The sequence below is a fragment of the Oculina patagonica genome, unplaced genomic scaffold, assembly GCF_052425735.1.
Source record: "Oculina patagonica isolate OP01 unplaced genomic scaffold, crgOcupat unplaced2, whole genome shotgun sequence".
Classification (NCBI taxonomy): Eukaryota; Metazoa; Cnidaria; class Anthozoa; order Scleractinia; family Oculinidae; genus Oculina; species Oculina patagonica.
Genome location: NW_027558036.1, coordinates 768,539 through 793,288, shown reverse-complemented (window position 1 = coordinate 793,288; position 24,750 = coordinate 768,539). Strand labels below are relative to the sequence as shown.

Below are 24,750 nucleotides of genomic sequence, written 5' to 3'. Positions count from 1 at the left end.
TTTTTTTTGGGGGGGGGGGGGGGGTGAAACATAATTCCTCCGTTTCGCGCTTGCGAACAGCGGCTAGGCATGAATAGATTGTGCTAATAAATTCAGGAAAAGTTGCTTCACAATATACCCAAAAGTTGCTCTTAAGTTGCTCAAATATCAAAAAGTTGCCACCAAAATTTAGAAAAGTTGCTTGCTCTCTAGAGTGAATTTTGCGATTTTTAGAAAATTGCCTAACTGCGGCCCATCAAGCAAGCAAGCAAGCAATTAAGAAAGCAATTAAGCAAGCAAGCAAGCAAGCAAGCAAGCAAGAAAGAAAGAAAGAAAGAAAGAAAGAAAGAAAGAAAGAAAGAAAGAAAGAAAGAAAGAAAGAAAGAAAGAAAGAAAGAAAGAAAGAAAGAAAGAAAGAAAGAAAGAAAGAAAGAAAGAAGGATTTATACGGCGCAACAGGGGCCTGGGTGCAATCCTTAAACTGACCAGAATGCAACGCGCCTTAAAAAAAAGATGGCTGCTGAACTCCGTAGTTTGGTCTCGTCACGAAGTAGACTAGGTTAGGTTAGGCGTACATCTTTATAATGTTGGAGTGAGGTAAGCTTATTACTGCGTTTCTATTATTTACACTCTTCGGTCTGATCACAGTGAGGGTTCTGTCAGCCATCAAACAAGTAAGCTTAAGCTTATAAGGACGTTCGCGCCAAAATTTTCTACTCGATAGACTTTTGTTTATTTTTACTGCGGCCAGATAAAGTGTCAGAAATGCAAAACACAAAGTTGCGATCACCAACTTCGTTTCAGAGATAAAGCGTGTGAGAAATTACCCTGATTTTTGAAATTGGAGGGCATCTGTTACGTAAATAGAGCGCTTTGGTTAAGAATTTGTGTTTCTACCTCTGCCATAAAGATGTTGGCAAAAGCGACTGCCATTTTGGTTATTATTCCTTGTGTTGATATCCTTTTTGTGAGACTTTACTCTGGAAAAAGGCATTTAAAACTGTCGTACGGCAAAACGAAAATCTCAAAACATGAATTTCAAACGTCAGTGTGACAATAAAAACAAACTTCCACTCCATGTATTTTTTTTTTAAATTTTTTTGCAAAACATAGATCTATATTAACAAAAGTAATCTGTTAAGAAAAATGTAGGGCCTAAAAAAGGGGTCACCCACCATTTAAGAAAGCAAACTGCAAGCGAAGTGAGCAGAACAGCCACCCACCCTATGTCCTTAGAACGTTTTTCAGCACATTGGCTCAATATATGGCATGGCATGACGTTGCAACATTGAATTACTTGCACATGTAGTGAGGATGTGCATGCATAAACAATAAGCGCGAACGTCCTTAAGATAACATACATATTGGTAGCCTAGTTTTAAGTTCCGAAAGTACTGGAAAGTAGCAACCCTCACTCAGGGACCCTCGTCAGAATCAGGTCTCTTTACACGACCCTGGGCTGGCAACTAGCCCGGGTCTGCTTGGCAAGTTAACCCTCGGACGTACAAGGGGGGGGGGGGGGGTGGATGCCACCCCCCCCCCCCCATAAGGTTTTTTCCAAATTTTGAAAAAACAATTTACTCTACTATGATGAAACTTTCAGTAGCTGTTCATTCATCCTTTGCGGAAATTTTGATATGTCAACTATGTGTCCATGATATTTGACGTTGCCATGGCAACGTCATGAATACTAGCAGGTCTTGCCAAAAATCGTCATTTTTACTATTTTTCTTATTTTTCTAGTTTTTTAAAACAGAAGTGCAAGATGTGTTTATTTTTACATTCCGTAGGCATTCTGGCTTGATTTTGCATCAATTTCCGTTATTTTCTGACTTTCTAAGAAAATGTTGAAATCCAAGATGGCGGATCCAAGATGGCGGCTCTAATGACGTCACGTGACGTCATATGACGTCACAGCCAATTAAAATTATGTCATCTTGTAGAGTAAGCTAAGGGCTTTCATCTCAGTTCAAAATAATTTCGCTACCCCTTAATATAACGAAAACTCCGGGGAGGGGTTCCATCCACCCCACCCTTGTACTATGGTGGGGGTGTGAGTTTGCTTGTACGTCCGAGGGTTAAGTGTAAAAAATAAATGTTATGAACCCGAGTTGCCTGGTTGTATCAAAGTTCTGTTCTGTACCACAATGCTGGCCAAGGTCAGCTTGTTGTCACCAAAAACTGGAAATGGTAACTATAAAGAAAAAAAATACCACTTTTTTTAACAAACCTTTGTCTCACTGAACGGTAGTGGCTTATAAAGAAAGGAGAAAGCAAAGAAACGTGGCTATTTTTGTCAAAATGTCAATCTGGGCTGGCTTTTCGTGGACTATTTACATGGTTGACTAGACTGGTCAACACAGATCGCAAAAAGGGTTACTTGGCAATGCAATTACTTTTTTAATTACTTCAAATAATAATATAGTCAAGTTAATTAATTAATTGTATATAATTATTAATTGAAATAAGGCTTGTATAAAACAAACATTAGGGCAGCTTGTATGTTAAAGTTTGTTGTACTGGTTAATCGATTATTTCCAATTGTTTCTGTAAGTAAAGTTCTGTTTAAGATCGTTTTGGAACGGTAAAGTACACATGATCTTCAGGAGCTTCACAGTGGTGAAATTTCATACAGTAGTTAGGCAATCAAGCCAGTTCAAGTAGGCAGCGACATGAAGCATTGCTTGTAAAATGTCATTGCAAAGGAATCAGTGACCATAATCAGTGGAATGGCGGATTGATGGAATGGCACTAATTTTCACACTGGTTTTCTTGCGGTTAGCTTCACCTCACTTTGCTTGTACGTGGTTAGCTTTTATTTCTTGGTTAGGGCAACATTTACATGTAGTATTGTCCTAATCAACAAAAAAAAAGAAAGCAAGCCATGGGGGTGAAGCTAACTGCAAGCAAACCAGGGTGAAGCTAAACACAAGCAACAGGGGTGAAGCTAGCCACTGGCAAACTAATGCCATTCTGTCATAACTACCATTCCGCAGAACAGGTTCACCTATTACAAGGGCCTTATCCATATACATCTCTATTGTAAAAAAAAAAAAAGAATCAAAGGCAAACTAAAAACAAAAATAGAACAAAAACAAACTACAGTCAACTCTCTCTTAACGGACACCTCTATAAGACGGACACCTCTTTAAGACGGACACCTGGTGTTGGCCCCGTCCCTGTCGTTTTTCAGTCATTTTACTGCAACTAAACTCCCTATAAGACGGTCACCTCTCTAACACGGACAGTTGGAGCCGTTCCCGACGGTGTCCGTTTTAGAGAGAGTTGCCTGTAAACATCTTTATTATTATGTCTTGATTTATCCTATTCTTTGATTTTGTTTCCAATTTCATGTTAGACTGAACAGGATTAGAAACACTCCTGACTCCATTTACTCAGAAATGGGTAACAAACAGAGTGGTAGAAGACGGGAAAGTCAATTGGTACGTCCACAATTTGCATCATCCATCAATCCTTTACTTCCACCAGAAGCTATTGTCAGACTCACTGACTGCTTGAACAGACTACCTATTGCTCTTGACAAAAGTGTTCGGGATGAAGTGATACGTCGTGTAGAACTGAAAGAGACAGAGGATGCCCCAGAAATTCTACTTAGGAAAGGCCAAGAGGCATCTGGAATTCATGTGCTGGTGTCAGGGAATGTAACTGTTTTCAGTGAAAACCAGAAGTTTGTCTTGAGGGAAATTCAAGTGGGTGATTGCTTTGGGGAGGTTTCTGTGCTGTATAATATGAAGTGCACAGCTGATGTGTGGTCATCTAACAGGTACATAATTATGTGCATGTCGGTTCTAGTCGTAGGCTCATTGGTCTCTAGGTTTAATCCTTCTGGCAGCATTTCATCAGGTTTCCCTAACTGAGGTGAAGTTACTTATTTGTTGAAGGTTGTGAAAATTGTTATCCGTCCTACCCAATTTTCCAGGATAAATGAGCAAAGTTTGAAAAGTCTGCCTGACATTTTATATTAAGAACAAAACCTTGTGCATGTGTATAACCCTGAAAACTTTCCTCTTCAACAGATTAATTGCACTAAGTCTGTGTCCGAGCCAAGTGGCCCATACAGCCAGAGCTTTTCCCGGTTTCTATAGCATTAAGCGACTAGGAGTATTGCTACCCCCCCCCCCCCCCGATGGGTTGCTAGTCCATCGCAGCCCTGGTTACCCCCCAGCAGTAAATTCGCCGGTACCCATTCATACTCCTGGGTAGAAAAAGGCACTATTAAAAGAGTAAAGTTTCTTGCCCAAGAACATAGCGCAGCGCCCCAGCCAGGCCTCATACCTCGACTCAGAGTCGAGCGCGCTATCCATTAGACCACCATGCCTCCCATGGATACATTGCGCTAGTACAGTAATTTTAATAAAACTACAATTGTATAAAATAAATATGCCTTAATTTGGCAAGTCACTTTTCAATGTCATGCATGATAATGGCAATAGTAACAAATTTTAAAATATTTTTAAAATGTGTTGTACAATTACCGGTATTATATTTTAACAAGGTGTGTGATATTACTTCTGAAGACCTCTGATGCTCGCCAGCTGCTCACGTTTCCCAGTGAGATAACTCTACTGCAGTGGTTTCAACAAAGGTTGGTGAAAATACTGTGTTAACTTCATACAGAATTGTTCTGTAGCAATTTCAAGTTACCTTATTTATTGTTACTTATTTTTGTGGGAACTTAATTTCGTGAAAATGGAACAGGCATATTTCGTAGGACTTTAATTAAGTGATTTGGCCAAAAAATACATTAAATATAAAACTAAATTTCACGAAAAATTGTCAAAATTTACTTGTCTGCATTAACAAACAGTAAGTCTTCTTTTCCACAGCAATAGTTTCCAATGACACTGAACAAAACCATAAAACATTTAATGAAACTTAAAAAATTTGGACGCTGTTCCTTTGTAACAAAGTAGAGCGAGTTTGAAGACTGAACCAAGATAATCATGTACTAGGAAACTCACTATAACGTTTAATCAATAATAATATAGAACGGTATTAAACTTTGCGTCGTTATTTTCGCGATCGAACGTTTTTGTCACGGGTCTTTAATTTTGCTTTTTTTTTTTCGAGAATCACTAAAATTAAGTTCCGCGAAAATAAGTAACAATAAGGAATTGTCATTTCTTCTTTCTTTTTTAACATGTTTTGTATTACCCCATCTAAGTTGTGTGGAGACTGAAGCCACAGTGACCTTATGGTTAGTGTCCTGGACCCTGGATTGAGCAGTCGGTTCAAGTCCTGCCTGGGGTCACTGCATTGTGTTCTTGGGAAAGACACTTCACTATAATTATAGTGCCTCTCACCACCCAGGTCAGGGTTAGTACGGGTCATGGAAACCAGGAAAGTCATGGAATTTTAAAATTTCATTTTCCAGGCCTGGAAAGTCATGGAATTTAAGTGTGGATCATGGAAAGTCATGGAAAATTGTATTGATTGTACAAAAAAACACTTATTAATAATTAAATTTGTGAAGAAAAGGGTAAGAAGGTTCCAGAAATCAAGATAATTTTTGAAAATCCAGGAAAAATGGTAAAATTTAGGTCATAAAAAAACTTTGAAAGTCATGGAAAAGGTCATGGGAAGTCATGGAATTTCAAAAGCTCAAAAGAGTATGAACCCCGCAGGTGTACATGTATATGTTGTGGTTTAATTTTTTCTTTGGTTTAAAATTTTTCAAACCAGTTTGATTTTTATTTTTCATTGTCTTATGTTCATTAACATAATCTGAAACAAAGGGAAATAAAAATCAAACTGGTTTGAAAAATTTTAAACCAAAGAAAAAATTAAACCACAACATATACATGTAAATGGGTACCAGCAAACTGTCTAAGTAATGCTTGGCATAACTCGTATCTGTGATGGACTAGCATCCCATCTAAGGGGAAGAAGAAATACTCCTAGTCACTCAATGCTACAGAAACCAAAATAAGCTCTGGCCTGATGTGCCTCTACTGGCTCAAAATCAGACTTAAACTTACCTATCTGAATTCAGGGTTAGTATGTGAAATATTTTATTTCTTGTTAACACTGCCAGAAATTTGATGTGGCCAAATTTAAAATATTAGTTTTCATAGCTTCTGTTCCCAGGCTAATAAGTACTGATAAAGCACTTGATAAAGTTGACAGACATTCAATCAAAGTTTATGCTCCATGGTCTGAAACATTTAAGATTCTATAATTTGCAGCATTAATTCAGGGCACTTTCTTCTTCTTCTTGATTATCATTTTCTTTAGTCTGCTCAATTAATCACGCACTTGTCATTTGCTGGATGGGATGCTTAAGTTTGTTTACTGTATGGTAGCTTCAGTGTCAGTGACTGCAATAAAGAAAAGTTGTTCTGTCAGTAGCAGATGTTATAAATGATATTTCCTCCAATGTTTTCAATGTCAATTGTAGGAGATACCTTGACACCAGTAAACTGTTTGACAACCAACAGCTGTCAAAGGAGATTGCTATAGATGTGTTACAAAAGGTTGGTAGACACACATCGTAACTACACTGTGTTTGCCATAGTTACTCAGGGACGGCGGGGCTGGGGGGGGGGGGGGTGCTTCAGTCCCCCCAGAATTTCCGAAAAAATAAAGACTTACTAAAAGAAGAGTCTTTTTAGCCCCCCCCCCCACTTCAAGTCACTAGTCAGCCCCCCCACTTGGAAAAATGCTCCGCCGTCCCTGTTACTATTGATCCCAGATGTCTGAGTTGAAATGACACGATTATAATAATTATAAAATTTACTGTTTTCTTCTTCTTAGTCCCCAGTGGTACACAGCTGGAGAAAAGAGTCTTTAGCATCTGTGGTCACCACCATAAAGCCAGGTCAGTTAATTTAAAATTATGTTTTTTAAAAATATAGATATAATGCAGTAGGTATTCTTAGCTTTCTCTGGTGGATGGAGAAGCAAATTTTAATATTAATGTTATTATTTATTTCACACCTTTTTGGTCATAAACTAGGTACGTATTTATTCAATTAAGCGCCCAACCTCGAATAAGCGCCCACTTTGAATAAGCGCCCACCCTGAAGGTAGGAAAAGTTAATACATGTAAGTGCCCAGCCTCGAATAAGCCATCTACTCTGCTGGGATATCCTCTGATTTTTTACTAAGTGATGGTAAAATTGGCCAACTACTTTGATAATAAAGCTGTATGCCTACTGTTACTTCAAAACTTTCTGAACCCCAAACTACATGTAATTAATTCAGGAAAAAAGAATTTACCAGACAGTTTAACTTAGAAATGCCATTGTGAAAAACTATTATCTTTACTTTTAATTAATTGTAAGTTTTTGCAGCAATTATTGTACTGTATCCTACTGACAGCATTATTTTCAAAGAAGGATGGAAGGGACAAGAAATGTTTGTTCTAGTTCATGGACAGTAAGTTATATTTAAATTATACAATAAACAATTGATAAATGTAAGTTTCCCTTTTTTGAAATCCACCCCTCTTCTTTAATTAGCAGTCAGTATGAATGTATGAATTGATCAATGATCAAGTTATTTGCTCTGTATGTAGGGTGAAGTTCTCAACTGGAAATCAGGAGCTTGCTACATTTGATGCTGGAGACAGAGGGTTCTCTTTTGGAGAGGAAGGTACCAGTGGAAATTATTGCCAACGAGTCAGGCCTTTTGGAAGACCAGAAGGCCTGACGAGGCGGCAGAATATAGAGCCGCGAGAAGATTTGTATATGCGAAAAAAATCTCAGAAACACTCCAAATGTCGAGTAATGTAAGTAATGCTATGTAATGTAAGGTAGATCGTGACGACACAATTTCTGATGTTTTTAGCCAATCCGTTCAGCAGGATCTGTTCAGCAGGTGCACACTTTGTTGTAGTTTGGCCAATCAGCGCGCTACTAATTTGTTCAGCACGTACATGATTTATTGGCAACTAAAATTCCCAGACAAGATGTGTCTCAGATAACAAAGAGGTTTCAAATCTGTTCGCTTCAAAAAGCCAATATTCCCAAACTAGAAAAAATACGAAAGAAACTTGAATTAAACTTTGTTTAGAATTTAATTTCATTTAAGATAAAGGCAAGGAATTAATGCATTTCAAAGCTTCAAGATTTCCAGAGCTTCGAAAATTTCGAAGTCATACAAATTTGCATGCATGATTAAGTTAGGTCTGGCTAAGTAAACAACACGGATTTTATCGATCAGAAGAGAGTTTTATTTCGTTTCTTGAATTTATAAAATAAATTCCCTATACTACATTTTTTCCTGGATTGTCCAGCGTTTTTTTCTCGGGAAACAGGGCCTTTAATTTTCCTAAAGCTAAAGCTGGTTGCCTGAAGGCAATATTTGCAGTGTCTCAACAACAACAATTTAACGTGACATTTGAGACATCACGCATTGCCCATGATGAATTATTCTCGGAATAATAAAATAAACTTGTTCCATCTTTGGCCTCAAACTTGTCCGAACAGGCTTTTACCTTTTAAAACCTCAATTTTTTAATACTTATGTGCTGAATGGATTCAACTGCAGTGTGGAAAGTTTGAAATGCTTTGTTTTGGCAAATCTTTGTAAAAGTTTGCTTTTTGTTTCGTAATTTATTTTCCGTGTTCAGTGGCTCATAGCCACTTTGATTAAGACCTATAGGACTTTAAAACAGCGGAAACCTCTCCAAAATAGCGGCATCGGACAACAATGGCTTGAAACTCTCAAATAGCATGAAGTTTACAAGATTTCTCACTAAATCTTCACTACTTTGGTTTTATTTTAGAACTTTTTCCTCATTTAGCTTTCATAAAATCCCATTTTATTCTATAAACATTCAAGCTTTTCAAAGAAAACGCGCAATGTTTATTGATCAACCAAAATCATAAAGTGTCCCGTTGTACTCGTTGGCATTTCTACCGATAGGTATCACTAGTTGATATAAATATTATGCACCTTTTATTTGCTGTTTAGCCTTTTAAGAAAGGTCCAATTTTGTGGAAAGGTGCCTTTAACTAGCTAAACACCCATCAGCAGGCTTTTTCTTTTCATAGTCAATGATATTATTAACAATATTATTTATTACATTTGAAGCTGGAGCATTAGATGCATAATTTATATGTGTTTCAGACCCCCATTGGATAATCAGCCATAATGCCATGCCCACCTTCTTATGATATTATTTTTGCTGTGCAGGTTTCTTTACTGGAACTGAGAGGAGATCCACCGTCAGGTTAGGACAGATGCACAGCATGAAAGAGAATTATTTTAATGGTCATACATGTTTCTCTGATTATAATTGGTGCTAGAAGGATAAACAATCTTTCCCAGTTTCAGTGATAAACTACTTGGTGATCTCTAGTGAATGTTACAGTTAGTCTTGTGACAGTGTTCAATATACAGTATTACCCTGCTATCTTTGATATTTTTTACAGATTCTACCCTGAAAACCTTATCATACATCAACATGTATCTGTGTGTTGCACCCTACCATATCTTGTCCCATGATGGTACCTGCCCCTCCTAACCCATTCAGTTTCTCTCAAGGCTCCATAAACACTCTGACCTGTAAGCATTTTAGTGGGGAGGAGGGGGGGGGGGGGGACAATGAGCGCCAAAAGTGTTGAGACAGTTGGCACTTTTTGAGTACCTTGGACAAATTTTACCCCTCACCCCTTCAATATAACCCCCTCCCCCCGAAACAATGTTGTATTTGTTATCTGCAAGACTTGCCTCGTTTGAGTACAACATTGAAAAGGGGGGAGGGGGAGTGGTTCAGAATCGGCAGCAGATTAAAGGTGAAAAAACGGGAATTTTAAATTAGTATCAATTTCATTCAACTGTCTCAAGGACTTTTGACGCCCATTGTCTGAAAGGGAAATCTAGCTTTTTGCAATAATTATAAGTGCAAACTAAGAATCCATGGAAATACAATGTTTCGTGGACTAAGACGCATTTTTCTGATATATAACATAACGGGTTACCACGGGTAACCACGGGTAACCAAACAAATTAAAAGGAATAAGAGTATCTTGTTTATCAACTATTTTGGTTACCCGTGGTTACTCGTGGTTACCCGTTCATTTCGAGAAAAGAGGCCGTTTTTCACATGTTATTGACAAGCTGTTTGTTGAACAATCACGGATAGTTGCGATTCCATTCAATTGCATGCATTTTTACGTGATTAAATGAATAATATCGTCAATAATAACGTGAAAAGCCGTCAGAGTCACGGGCATGTGACGTTTTACGTACCAGTTGCGTGACACCGTCACACAAGGCGATCGTAGGTTCTAAAATGCGCGAAATTAATCGGTGGAAAGTAATATATATTCGATATTTGTACCCTGTCCATTGTTTACTATTATTTAATCCATTGTCTTGTTCATACTTGCAATTATTCTGGAAATTACGCCTTATCTAGAGACTTCACGGTATCGGAGATACGTCCTCAAAACAGACCAAAGGTTATGAAAGTTATATGTTCTTCTTTAGTGCATCGTCATGTAATTAGATTTACCATGTTAAAAATACTTCTTCTTTATCTAAGAGATACGCAATGCGTCCTGTCCACAAGCTGTCATCGCATTCAAGTTTGATCTTTCGTGCAATTTGTAGAATCTTTTTCACATTCCGTCTGTAAATAGTCCCTTTTGCCGTGCTTCAAGGAACTTATACCATTTGCTACGACAAAACATTGTCCTGTTCTGAAAGAAACGTGTCTTGCGCTGGCGCCTGCTTACCGCATTAGTTTCTAGACAGTAAATCGACCCATCCCATTCCTTAACCTTGGGATTTTTCTAAGACTAGACCGCTTTTCCCGGGAACACAGTTTTTGGTGGCGTCCGATAGCTTCCCTCGTCACGCACGCTCGATTTTTTCCTTTGCTCTAAGCAGCTTTAAAATGCGATACAAAAACCCCGAGATATTTAAGGTTGTTGCATAATTTATTTGGCACCTAATCCTAATAATTTCTTTGCAAAGCAGACATACGCACGTGTTTCAACACAAATTCTAGCCTTAAAAACGATTTGGCCTTGTTTATGCGCAGGTCTAGCCGATTTGTGACGTCATCGCCAAATTACAATAATCACGATATTTACGCGCTAATTAATCTTTCGTAATGCAGCGCAGTACCAATGTGATCACCTGATTCTAAAGAATAATATATGTTTGTGTCCATGTTATGTAGTTTCTTATTTTCAAGATATACCGAAAATTCACCTTCAGACAATGAGCGCCAAAAGTGTTGAGACAGTTGGCACTTTTTGAGTACCTTGGACAAATTTTACCCCTCACCCCTTCAATATAACCCCCTCCCCCCGAAACAATGTTGTATTTGTTATCTGCAAGACTTGCCTCGTTTGAGTACAACATTGAAAAGGGGGGAGGGGGAGTGGTTCAGAATCGGCAGCAGATTAAAGGTGAAAAAACGGGAATTTTAAATTAGTATCAATTTCATTCAACTGTCTCAAGGACTTTTGACGCCCATTGTCTGAAAGGGAAATCTAGCTTTTTGCAATAATTATAAGTGCAAACTAAGAATCCATGGAAATACAATGTTTCGTGGACTAAGACGCATTTTTCTGATATATAACATAACGGGTTACCACGGGTAACCACGGGTAACCAAACAAATTAAAAGGAATAAGAGTATCTTGTTTATCAACTATTTTGGTTACCCGTGGTTACTCGTGGTTACCCGTTCATTTCGAGAAAAGAGGCCGTTTTTCACATGTTATTGACAAGCTGTTTGTTGAACAATCACGGATAGTTGCGATTCCATTCAATTGCATGCATTTTTACGTGATTAAATGAATAATATCGTCAATAATAACGTGAAAAGCCGTCAGAGTCACGGGCATGTGACGTTTTACGTACCAGTTGCGTGACACCGTCACACAAGGCGATCGTAGGTTCTAAAATGCGCGAAATTAATCGGTGGAAAGTAATATATATTCGATATTTGTACCCTGTCCATTGTTTACTATTATTTAATCCATTGTCTTGTTCATACTTGCAATTATTCTGGAAATTACGCCTTATCTAGAGACTTCACGGTATCGGAGATACGTCCTCAAAACAGACCAAAGGTTATGAAAGTTATATGTTCTTCTTTAGTGCATCGTCATGTAATTAGATTTACCATGTTAAAAATACTTCTTCTTTATCTAAGAGATACGCAATGCGTCCTGTCCACAAGCTGTCATCGCATTCAAGTTTGATCTTTCGTGCAATTTGTAGAATCTTTTTCACATTCCGTCTGTAAATAGTCCCTTTTGCCGTGCTTCAAGGAACTTATACCATTTGCTACGACAAAACATTGTCCTGTTCTGAAAGAAACGTGTCTTGCGCTGGCGCCTGCTTACCGCATTAGTTTCTAGACAGTAAATCGACCCATCCCATTCCTTAACCTTGGGATTTTTCTAAGACTAGACCGCTTTTCCCGGGAACACAGTTTTTGGTGGCGTCCGATAGCTTCCCTCGTCACGCACGCTCGATTTTTTCCTTTGCTCTAAGCAGCTTTAAAATGCGATACAAAAACCCCGAGATATTTAAGGTTGTTGCATAATTTATTTGGCACCTAATCCTAATAATTTCTTTGCAAAGCAGACATACGCACGTGTTTCAACACAAATTCTAGCCTTAAAAACGATTTGGCCTTGTTTATGCGCAGGTCTAGCCGATTTGTGACGTCATCGCCAAATTACAATAATCACGATATTTACGCGCTAATTAATCTTTCGTAATGCAGCGCAGTACCAATGTGATCACCTGATTCTAAAGAATAATATATGTTTGTGTCCATGTTATGTAGTTTCTTATTTTCAAGATATACCGAAAATTCACCTTCAGACAATGAGCGCCAAAAGTGTTGAGACAGTTGGCACTTTTTGAGTACCTTGGACAAATTTTACCCCTCACCCCTTCAATATAACCCCCTCCCCCCGAAACAATGTTGTATTTGTTATCTGCAAGACTTGCCTCGTTTGAGTACAACATTGAAAAGGGGGGAGGGGGAGTGGTTCAGAATCGGCAGCAGATTAAAGGTGAAAAAACGGGAATTTTAAATTAGTATCAATTTCATTCAACTGTCTCAAGGACTTTTGACGCCCATTGGAGGTCTGAATACTTAAACCAGATGTGATCATTGGATCCATATTATTGCTGTGACTGTAATTGGATTCTTCTTCAAGCTCTATTTTAGATCAGGTATCTTGCACACTCTATTTAAATACTGTGGAGATTCATCTCACCTCACGTCACCTACCCACCCCCCACCCTCCCAAAACATGTAAACGGTAAAGTAACCATTAATAAATGAGTACATGCTTATTAGAAAAGCCGCCTGCTAACACAATAAAGATCACCTGCCATTGTTTTCTGTAGACTTTGACAGCAGACTCTGGGTTTCACCACTTTCAACTACCATCTGATAAAAACCTAGAGCTTGTAGTACAATTATAGGTATATAATGTACATACATGTACTCCACAGGGCGGCTGGGCCATGCCAGGTTATTATGCTACGAGAGGAAAACTTCCATGATGCTGTTAGTCAGGTGTGTATAATTTATTATTTTCATATACCGTATTTATTCGATTAAGCGCCCTGGGCGCTTATTAAATTTTTGGACCTTTAGGGTGGGCGCTTATTCGAGGTGGGCGCTTATTTGAGGCTGGGGGCTTATTAAATTTTCACTATTTTTAGCAAGTAGTACGTTTATTTTGCAAGAAAACAATGTATAATAACTAAACGTGAAGGTGTACGAAAGCTGAATTTTTAATGTTCATTGAAAGTTTCAGTAAAAAAAGCTTAAAAAAAACGCGGTCTTCGCGATAGTCTCTTAGTAGTACTTAGTCAATTTTAATCTCAACTTTAACAATAGTCAAACTTTCCTCTTGTGCCCTCATTTTAGGGGGGTGGGGTGGGCCCTTATTCGAGGCTGGGCGCTTATTAACTTTTCCTGCCTACAGGGTGGGCGCTTAGTCGAGGTGGGCGCTTATTCGAGGTTGGGCGCTTAATTGAATGAATACGGTATTAAACACTTTGCACTTCATGCAATTATACACAGTGTTATTTTAAGGCCGGCACACACTAGGGGACTAGTTGCAGGGACTTGTCGCAGGGACTTGCTTCGGGGACCAGTCCCATAGTGTGTACTCGTATTTTGCATCAAAAGTCTAGTCGCAGGGACCACATTTTTGGTCCCTGCGACTAGTCCCACAAATTAAGCTGGTTTGATTTCTGGGACTAGTCGCAGGGACCAATAGTCCCACAAATCGGTCAATTTTCTAGTGTGTACACACTAAGGGACAATTCCCTGCGACTAGTCCCCTAGTGTGTGTCTAGCTTTAAGGGAGAGTAAGTGCTAGACACAGATCTACCAGCACGTTCAAATTGTTTTATACAAGTTTGTAATCTTGCAGCTTTTTTGCTAAAGATTTTGATTTTATGAGCAGAAAAAATACATGGATCTTTTTGTATCACTGAAAACATTGTTATGCAGTAATAAGTTTAATTTTTTAATTACAGTAACTTGGCACTGTTTAAATCAGTAATTATATAAATTGGATTGAGTGGAGTACAGTTCAGGGAAAAATTGCACAATTTATATGATGAGCACAAATCACTTGACTTCTGAGTTGTATGATCAGCCAAATATGATGATGTTAAAATTGGGCATTCGCATGATCATTGTGTCAATTCCTTGACAAAAAAAAATAATAGGTTTGCAGAGAACCAATTGATCATAAACAAGATTTTTTTATTGCATTATTAACACTTACAGATTAAGTTGCTAGAGATCATCAACTACAACAACAACAATAGCAACAACACATTCTTATTACAAGTTTCATTGCACAGTTCACAACAGAGGCAGCATTGCTCCAAGAGCTAAGTGTCAAGTGGAAACAACAGGTCAATCAGAGAGATGGCAGGCTGTACTCAAAGTATGGAGGAGCCTTGGATTTGGAGGTTTGACCCTGTTTGTTATCTTGTGGATATTGAACTTTAAGTGCAAGCACATAAGTCCATGAAAACAGTCAGACCAGATCGATGATTAAAAAATAATGTTGAACACATTCCTGCATTTTTACTTATCTAAGTTAAAGTGGACACTAGGCCAAGTGGGTCATGCTACCAGCAATTTGGAGGAGGAGTATTTCTCCCCCCCCCCCCTTCCCTGGATGGGATGCTAGTCTGTCACAGAATTGACCCCAACAGCAAATTTGCTGGTACCTATATACAGCTGGGTGAAGAGAGGCACTGTGAAAGTAAAGTAATTTTGCCCCAGTCTAAAACACAATGACCCTAGCCAGGGCTCAAACCCAGACTACACAATCTAAAGTCCAGGCCCCGGTTGTTCGAAAGCTGGATAAAGCTATCCACTGGATAAATCGCTATCCAGCACTGATAAGTGTTAGTGAAACATACTAACACTAGCGATCCACCCGATAGTGATTTGTTCGGTGGATAGCATTATACAGCTTTCGAACAAATGGGGCCAGCATGCTATGAACAAGCATTAGGCCACTGCAACTACCCTCAGGGATGGATGATCAAAAATGACAGAAAACGTTTAGCATACTCGTGCATGCATTTTAACTCATTTCCCCATGCAGAATGCTTCTTTTCAATAAAGCAGTTTATGTCAAATTATAATGTTCCTTCTTTCATTATCTTTTTTCCTTTTCAGATCTTTAGGATGACTTTGAAGCAGGTGAGTAATAGCATAAGAAATGTCAAGTAGAAACTGTATGAAGAAAGATCAGTGTTAATCAGCCTGTGGCACCGTCATCCCGAATCGTTCATACCACATCCCTCATCCTTTATCCCTCATCCCTCACCCCTCATTTCATATCCCTCATCCCACATATCCTTCATGCCACATCCTGTATCCCTTCATCCCTCATCCCTCATCCTTTATCCCTCATCCCACACCCAACATGCCTCACCTTATATCCCTTTTCCCTCATTCCTCATCCTTCTCCCCACATCCCTCATCCTTTATCCCTCATCCCTCGCCTCTCATTTCATATCCCTCATCCCACATATCCTTTATCCCACATCCTGTATCCCTTCATCCCACATCCCTCATCCTTTATCCCTCATCCCACACCTCTCATTTCATATCCCTCATCCCACATATCCTTTATCCCACATCCTGTATCCCTTCATCCCACATCCCTCATCCTTTATCCCTCATCCCACACCCAACATGCCTCACCTTATATCCCTTTTCCCTCATTCCTCATCCTTCACCCCTCATCCCTAATCCAATATCCCTCATTCCACACCCAACACGCCTTACATGTACCTTCTAATCCTCTGTCGATCATCTTCCATGCTTTATCCTTCTTCACTTCTTTTCTTTTTCCTTTTATTTGAACCTTGCAATTGTATGACAGTCTTTGCTTACAACTGTCAAAAAAAAAAAATGCTTGAGAACTTCGCTTGACTTTTCCTGTTGCGACGAACGTTAAAGGAGCAATGTCACGCGGATATTTTGTCATTTTTCTGATTACTTCCAAATTGAAGGAAACCTCTTAATAATAGTTTTCTAACAAAGAAAAAAAAGGAGTAATAAAAACGTGAAAATAACGATGTTATAAGGATGTTTTTCGACTGACAAAGATTACGACAGAAACTGATCCCAGATTATGAATGACAAACTTGAAAAAACTTGCCAATTTTTTCAAGATGTGTTGTCTGTGACGTAGCTCCTTTAACCCTCGGACGTACAGGGGGTGGGTGGATGCCACCCCCCCCCCCCTATAAGGTTTTTCCAAATTTTGAAAAAACGATTTACTTTACAATGCTGAAACTTTCAGTAGCTGTTCATTCACCCTTTGCGGGAATTTTGATATGTCTACCATGTGTCCATGGTATTTGACGTTGCCATGGCAACATCATAAATACAAGCAGGCCTTGCCAAAAATTCGTCATTTTTTACCATTTTTCTTAATTTTTTCCCAGTTTTTTAAAACAGAAGTGCAAGATGTGTTTATTTTTACATTCCGTAAGCATTCTGTCTTGGTTTTGCATCAATTTCCGTTATTTTCTGACTTTCTAAGAAAATGTTGAAATCCAAGATAGCGGATCCAAGATGGCGGCTCTAATGATGTCACGTGACGTCATATGACGTCACAGCCAATTAAAATTATGTCATCTTGTAGAGTAAGCTAAGGGCTTTCCTCTCAGTTCAAAATAATTTCACTACGCCTTAATATAACAAAAACTCCGGGGAGGGGTTCTATCCACCCCCCCCCCCACCCCCCTTGTACGATCGTGGAGGTGTGAGTTTGCTTGTACGTCCGAGGGTTAACAATCAACGTTTTTTTTTTCAAGAAGTGTGTGCAGTATCATAATCATCACTCAAGTCATGCGATTTTCTTGACAGACAGAAGAATTCAAAGCTTGTCCACCAGGATTCCTGTACATTCTCGCTCTGTCCATGGTTATCAAGGAAGTACAAGCTGATGATGTTATGTTGTCAACCAGACAGTACCAAGAAGGTTGGTCTACTTTTTTCTTATTATTGGTGTTCTGTGAGTGGTTCACTTGTTTTGGAATGGCAGATGCAATGCGAGCAGCATTAAACAAAAGAATATCTCTCAACCTTGTTTCTGTACACCCCGTCCCCTAAGAAGCAAAACCCTGTGAAATACAGCTCATGGACTGAAAATATTTGGTTGTGTTTTGTTTGCAAATTCAACAACACCTTTCACTTTCAGTCTTAATCCCCATCTGATTGACAGGAATTTATGCTGTATGTATGTATGCTGAATCGTGTCCGATATAATTAAATAAATGATAAGGTTGTAAGCGACGTCATAAAATCCTCATTATAAGCAACTCAACACAAGTAAACATCTTAGACATTGGCACAAGTTCTCAGGGGCAGATCGAGGCCCGGGAGGTTGCCCCTCCCCCTTCCCCCTGAGATGACATGCGACTTTCAAATACAACTGGTATTCTGTAAAGAAATAATATGTGGTTTATTGGTTCACGCCCTACTAAGAAAAATCTTGGATACCCCTGTGCCCAGTTGCATAAAGCAACTTAATATAAAGTGGGATTTTCTGCAACTGCTCCTTGCGTTCCTCCGAATGTTTTTGCAGCGTCATGGGTCCATAATAGCACGGGCCGTGAAAATCCTCTGGAACACAGGGAATGGTTGCAGAAAATCCCACTTAATCTTAAGTTGCTTTATGCAACCGGGCCCTGGTTCTTTACTGATACATGTATTTTGCTTTCGGTCTCAAGGCGGTACCCTGTTTGTAGTCCTACAAGGAAGTGCAGAAGTCATGGAAGAAAATACGCCCACATCCCTCACAGTGGATCTTAAACAAGTATTTTGTAAGTAACTTACATTAAGAAGCAAGCAATGATACATTTAAGTGCTACCGACTGGAATTTTCGAGAAAAAAATTTCAAAACTCCGATTTCGCATTTCTTCATATTCAGTCAAAAGAAACCCTTTGGTGAACTATTTACAAAAATGACATTTAAAATTTTCAAAGGGTTTTTATATTTGAGAAAATCGGCAAAAGGTTAAAAGGCCGTTTTCGCGTCCCCGCCACCATAAAATTTTGTCGAATTTTTGTGGGTATTCAAAACACTCGTACGGAAAGAAGGTTGAACGTATGAAATTTATCTTTGGCAGGTATGCGGGGCATCCAATATACTACACAGAAACCTAAAAATATTGCGAAACGATGCAATTAAACAGATCTTTTTTAAAGCCCGAAAATTGGTATTTTGAGCACTTTGGTAAACACTTGAAACAAGGGTAACTTTGATGGCAAAAATCGTGTCCTGGTACATCGAAATTTGGAATAAAATATAGATCGGCGTCAAGTACTATTATGGTACTGTAACATATAAAAAATCCAGCCCGGGTAATTGAAAAACCACCCGTTGAGAGAAGTAAACGCATAGTGAACATTTCATGTATTGACTACAAAAATTGTCACGGTCACGCAACACTAGTAAACACATTTCAATCTGATTTATTCAATGTGTTTTAGTTTTGCTCACTTTGGCTACAGTTTATGCTCGAAAAAGTCTACCTATCTTATGTATAATTTACTGTTTTGTATTCATATAAAAATTAATTGTAGAGGATGGGATAATTGATCTGACCAAGTTTCGTGTCATATTTACCGACTTTGCCGCTCACACTGTGTAACTCGCACTGTGAAAGAAATAAAACAATTCAAAGCGAAATGTCTTCACAAAGTAGTCTCGAAGCGTGTCATATTTTATTCTGGTGGTTCTGTTTCATTAAATTACTAACTATTTAACACTGGTAAAAGTTATTTTTAGTTCCGGCTGTATCGATTCTGTAAAGTTTTTCGAATACCTCAGTCTGTGTGTCAACAACATGAATTTTGCAAATCGTGTTCATAAACAAGATGATGATCTTATCGACAAGCGTATCTATAGGAGAACATCGCAAAATGAAGTAGCTGTGTTCAACTGCTTGTATATTTTCCTTTTAAGAGTGCGGGTCCTCGACTTGATATTATACGCCAGAACTGATACATGTACATGTTTACCAAGAACTGCAAGAACTGGAATTAGATGTCTGTCTGAATGTCTGTTGATTTCCTGTTTAACAATAACAATAAAAAAAACACTCTTGGCTATAAAGCAAAAGATACTATACCACTAGCAGCAGCTTACCATACATGTCCAAACATAAAAAGTAACGATTCTCGGCTGGTTGAGCAAATACCAAACACATTCCTGACACCCGGGGGGGGGATTCCCATATGAAACGGACGGGGATGCTCGTCGGAAATTTTGAAAAGAACCCCTAAAAGAGACCAATCTGGGTGTGGCTCAAGCCTTTCTTGACCCCTAAAAGATACCAAAAAACTAAGAATGGAGTTTATATTTGTATATTTCTTCGTGTGTAACCCTAAACGAGACCATTATGGCTAAAAATATTGGCGTTTTGGGCATTTTTTCCCGGAACACCCTAAGCGAGACCAAAAGTCCGAAATTTACACCCCTAAGCGAGACGACGAGCATCCCCGTCACTTTCATATGCGAGTCCCCCCCCCCCGGGTCCTGACATTCGAAAAGGCGAACTCCACAGCCGTTGTCAGCCGTCGTCACGCTCTCCCCTTCGCTCCACTGTTCCCAAGCTGTCTGCCTTTCTCCCGTTTGCAATTTTTACACAGGTTCTCTGACTTTTTACCGCATTCACAACCAATCTCGACTCCCTCTTTGTACCTCCAGACTCTTAAAATCAAATTCCATCCTTTGGATAGCGGGGAAAGGGAAGGTTTTATACGGGTGTTGGGCGGGGGGAGGGGGGGGGGGGGTAGGGGGTCAAGGTTTATTTTGTCATTGATCTTATTGTCCCACAAAGTGACTGACCAGATTACCAGAATTGCAGAAGTAATCGTTACCTTAAGGTTGCTATTTTTAGGGGCTACTTATTTAAGCCATTTTTCTGAGCAAGATTTAGTGACTATTTAATTTAGCGATTTCAGAATTTGTTTTTTTAGGCCAGGCTCTTGTGTGGGAAATGGTCCAGGCAAACTCTCTTTCGAAGAAAAATCTGTGGCAGCTACAATTCTTTTGCAATGAACTTGGACTAGCTGTTCCTGTACCACAAGTGAGGAAAAGGGCTCTTTATGTGGTCCTGTTGCAAGAACTTGTCCAGGAATGTAGTTGCATGAATGCGGGACCAAGTTAAAATGCTCTGTGTTCTGTTGCGTCTGCAACTATTAAAAACAGTGGCGGATCAAGGGGAGAAGCCATTGGGCCCTGGTCCCCATTATTTTTAGGCTAAACCGAGGCCCACGGGACCAAGAAAAATCATCTTCAAGAGCTAATTTCAGGTAAGGATGATTGGGGGCCCTACCTACCTAAAGGTCTGGATCCGCCACTGTTATAACTAGTACACATAAGCTAGCTCCTAATAAATTGTCCAATACTAAGTGTCGTCGTACTAGCCGTGCATTTAAAATTACTGTTTTATACACCTCGAGTGACTTCTAGTACACGCATCTCCAAGCTACGTGAGATCCGACAAAGAATTGTGCCAAAGTCTTCCTAACGTTGTGTGGCCCTCTGCATTTAATCGTCCCACATATCCTAAAATAAGGCAAGGGGCAAACCTTCAAATACTGAGAAGTGGAGACAGGAAATGATTTCCGACCAATTTTTTTCTGCAAGGTTGGTCCTTTTCTTCTCTCTACTACAAGGTTTTTTTTCGCTGTTGTTTTTTTTTTTTTTTTTAAGTTAAACCTCTCTTCCTGAATTCCTGTCCACCTCAGTATCTGAGGGCTGAGGGCCAACCCTTAGCTAGTTCCCAGGCTGCTGTCAGTACAACATTCCTCAAGGGTGCAATTTTAAACGGCTTCTAATTTTAGTGATTTAAGCGAGTAGCACGAAAATCGCTAAATTTAAAAGTACTCGCTAAAATTAGTCTTCGTCAAATTTAATACTCGTTAAATTTTAGTACCTCCCTCCCCCTCCCCAAAGGAAAATAAATTAATCATAGTAGTCGACATCAAAAATTCTTTTAAGAAATGGATATCGAAACTTTGTTCTTTCTGACAATGCCGTCTAGTGATTCTGTTCTTTTACTGAACATTTATTTCCATCTCAGCTATTACTTTATGAAATACTGGTTTACACTGGGTATCTTTTTTTCTAGGGCCTGCTGTTTTCAGTTTTTTTAAAAAATCTGATAATCGCTAAATTACATTGTCGCTAAATCTTGCTAAAAAAAATCGCTAAAATTACTACCATCTTAAACCTTAAGGTAACTGATTACACCAGGTAATCTGGTCAGTCACTTTGTGGGACAATAAGATCAATGACAAAATAAACCTTGACCCCCTACCCCCACCCCCCCCCCCCCCCCCCCCCCCCCCCACCCAACACCCGCATAAAACCTTCCCTTTCCCCGCTATCCAAAGGATGGAATTTGACTTTAAGAGTCTGGAGGTACAAAGAGTGAGTCGAGATTGGTTGTGAATGCGGTAAAAAGTCAGAGAACCTGTGTAAAAATTGCAAACGGGAGAAAGACAGACAGCTTGGGAACAGTGGAGCGAAGGGGAGAGCGTGACGACGGCTAACAACGGCTGTGGAGATCGCCTTTTCGAATGTGTTTGGTATTTGCTCAACCAGCCGAGAATCGTTACTTGTTATGTTTGGACATGTATGGTAAGCTGCTGTTGGTGGTAGAGTATCTTTTGCTTTATAGCCAAGAGTGTTTTTTTTATTGTTATTGTTAAACAGGAAATCAACAGACATTCAGACAGACATCTAATTCCAATTCTTGCAGTTCTTGGTAAACATGTACATGTATCAGTTCTGACGTGTAATATCAAGTCGAGGACCCGCACTCTTAAAAGGAAAATATACAAGCAGTTGAACACAGCTACTTCATTTTCCGATGTTCTCCTATAGATACGCTTGTCGATAAGATCATCATCTTGTTTATGAACACATACTGTATTTGCAAAATTCATGTTGTTGACACACAGACTGAGGTATTCGAAAAACTTTACAGAATCGATACAGCCGGAACTAAAAATAACTTTTACCAGTGTTAAATAGTTAGTAATTTAATGAAACAGAACCACCAGGATAAAAATATGACACGCTTCGAGACTACTTTGTGAAGACATTTCGCTTTGAATTGTTTTATTTCTTTCACAGTGCGAGTTACACAGTGTGAGCGGCAAAGTCGGTAAATATGACACGAAACTTGACCTTTGTATTTTTGCGGTCAGATCAATTATCCCATCCTCTAAAATTAATTTTTATATGAATACAAAACAGTAAAGTATACATAAGATAGGTAGACTTTTTCGAGCATAAACTGTAGCCAAAGTGAGCAAAACTAAAACACATTGAATAAATCAGATCGAAATGTGTTTACTAGTGTTGCGTGACCGTGACAATTTTTGTAGTCAATACATGAAATATTTACTATGCGTTTACTTCTCTCAACGGGTGGTTTTTCAATTGCCCGGGCTGGATTTTTTATATGTTACAGTACCATAATAGTACTTGACGCCGATCTATATTTTATTCCAAATTTCGATGTACCAGGACACGATTTTTGCCATCAAAGTTACCCTTGTTTCAAGTGTTTACCAAAGTGCTCAAAATACCAATTTTCGGGCTTTAAAAAAGATCTGTTTAATTGCATCGTTTTGCAATATTTTTAGGTTTCTGTGTAGTATATTGGATGCTCCGCATACCTGCCAAAGATAAATTTCATACGTTCAACCTTCTTTCCGTACGAGTGTTTTGAATACCCACAAAAATTCGACAAAATTTTATGGCGGCGGGGACGCGAAAACGGCCTTTTAACCTTTTGCCGATTTTCTCAAATATAAAAACCCTTTGAAAATTTTAAATGTCATTTTCGTAAATAGTTCACCAAAGGGTTTCTTTTGACTGAATATGAAGAAATGCGAAATCGGAGTTTTGAAATTTTTTTCTCGAAAATTCCAGTCGGTAGCACTTAATCAACCGTGGGGAAATGCCTGAAAAAAGTTTCGAGGGCTTTGAACACCGGGTTCAAATCCGTGACCTCCACGATACCGGTGCGATGCTCCACCAACTTTCACTATGAAGCAACTGGGAGCCAAGTGATTTTTGTGGGTTCTATTTTTCCCATGAAGGAATAGATGACAGAATAAATGAAATGATGCCGCCGTGCTAAACAATTTCATCAATTCTGTTTTACTTACATTCGCCATAAGAGAACGTTTCGCTAGAAATCTTCAAATGATTAACCGATAATACCATACTTCTGTTAAAATCCGAGGAAAATAATACTAGAATTCTTAAATCCAGTTACATAGATATGTTGCTCTGTAGGTAGGCTGAGGAATTTTTTGGACTCCTTAAATGGTGGTCAGTTGTTCATAATCCTTTTCATCCCCTGTAGGGAAGAATGACAGCATGCCTGGCCGGGGCTGGGTGAAGGCAACAGAATTGTGCGTGGCGGCCTTTTTCCCTGAGGAGGCAGTGAGAGAAGCGGAGAACACATTCCCGGATGTTGTCTTGCCAAGACCCTGAGCGAACACGCCTTTGTTTCAACCGATGGGGACAGCGTTCTCCATCGCCAGACTGCCTGGCTCCTAGCGGTGTAGAACATAGGACCGGCTTTCCATCGCGCTCGAATTCCACCAGTGTCGGTGACAGCCACCGAATCGAAATCCAAGAAGATCAGATTTTATAGTGAGTGGGTTATCAACCCCCTACTCACCCCAGTCCTGTAGGACCCGTTGAGCTGTCCTTACGAGTACCGTCTTCGTGTTCGTAGCCTTCTAATTGTAAAGAACAGGAAGATGCGGTTCTACATGTATATCACTGATAACTCGGTTCAGTGCTGTTTCTATCGTGGTTCCACGTCTCCTCTATACGTTATGCAATTCTGAGTGCCCGGCGGGAATCAAACCTTAGTGTTGTAGCTTAAACGATGCAAGCCAGAAACATTAGAACCTGTTTGCCGAGAAGCCTTGTCTCTTCTTCGTTGCTGTTTCCTAAATCTGCTTCGCGACAATATGGTAAAAATGGATTTTGAGGACCAAGAACATTAAAGTACAACTGCAGCTGCGCTTTGTGTTCCACTTTTTTAAAGAACTCAAACTGGAACATTTTACGCAGTTTAAAAATTTCTTTTCTTATTGTATTACTGTTTTGGTGAAGACAAATGTTATTGTTGTTAAATAAAGTGTGTAATGGGTTGTCGTCGTTGTCATTCTTGTTGGAAAATAAGCCGCGAAGCCGAGAAGCAGAATAAGAGCAAAAAAAGAC

At 39.2% G+C, this 24,750-nt stretch overlaps 1 protein-coding gene across 1 annotated transcript; it reads left to right on the top strand.

The window, feature by feature from the left end:
- Window positions 1-464: 464 nt before the first annotated feature.
- LOC144640155 (uncharacterized) lies at window positions 465-24,680 on the top strand. Its single transcript, XM_078499374.1, has 14 exons — window positions 465-576; window positions 3,338-3,763; window positions 4,496-4,585; window positions 6,398-6,473; window positions 6,754-6,817; window positions 7,293-7,377; window positions 7,517-7,593; window positions 9,139-9,175; window positions 13,441-13,504; window positions 14,812-14,922; window positions 15,644-15,667; window positions 17,348-17,462; window positions 18,214-18,306; window positions 23,879-24,680. The coding sequence occupies exons 2-14, from the start codon at window positions 3,381-3,383 to the stop codon at window positions 24,007-24,009; spliced, it is 1,350 nt and encodes a 449-aa protein (XP_078355500.1). The 5' UTR covers window positions 465-576; window positions 3,338-3,380; the 3' UTR covers window positions 24,010-24,680.
- Window positions 24,681-24,750: the final 70 nt, after the last annotated feature.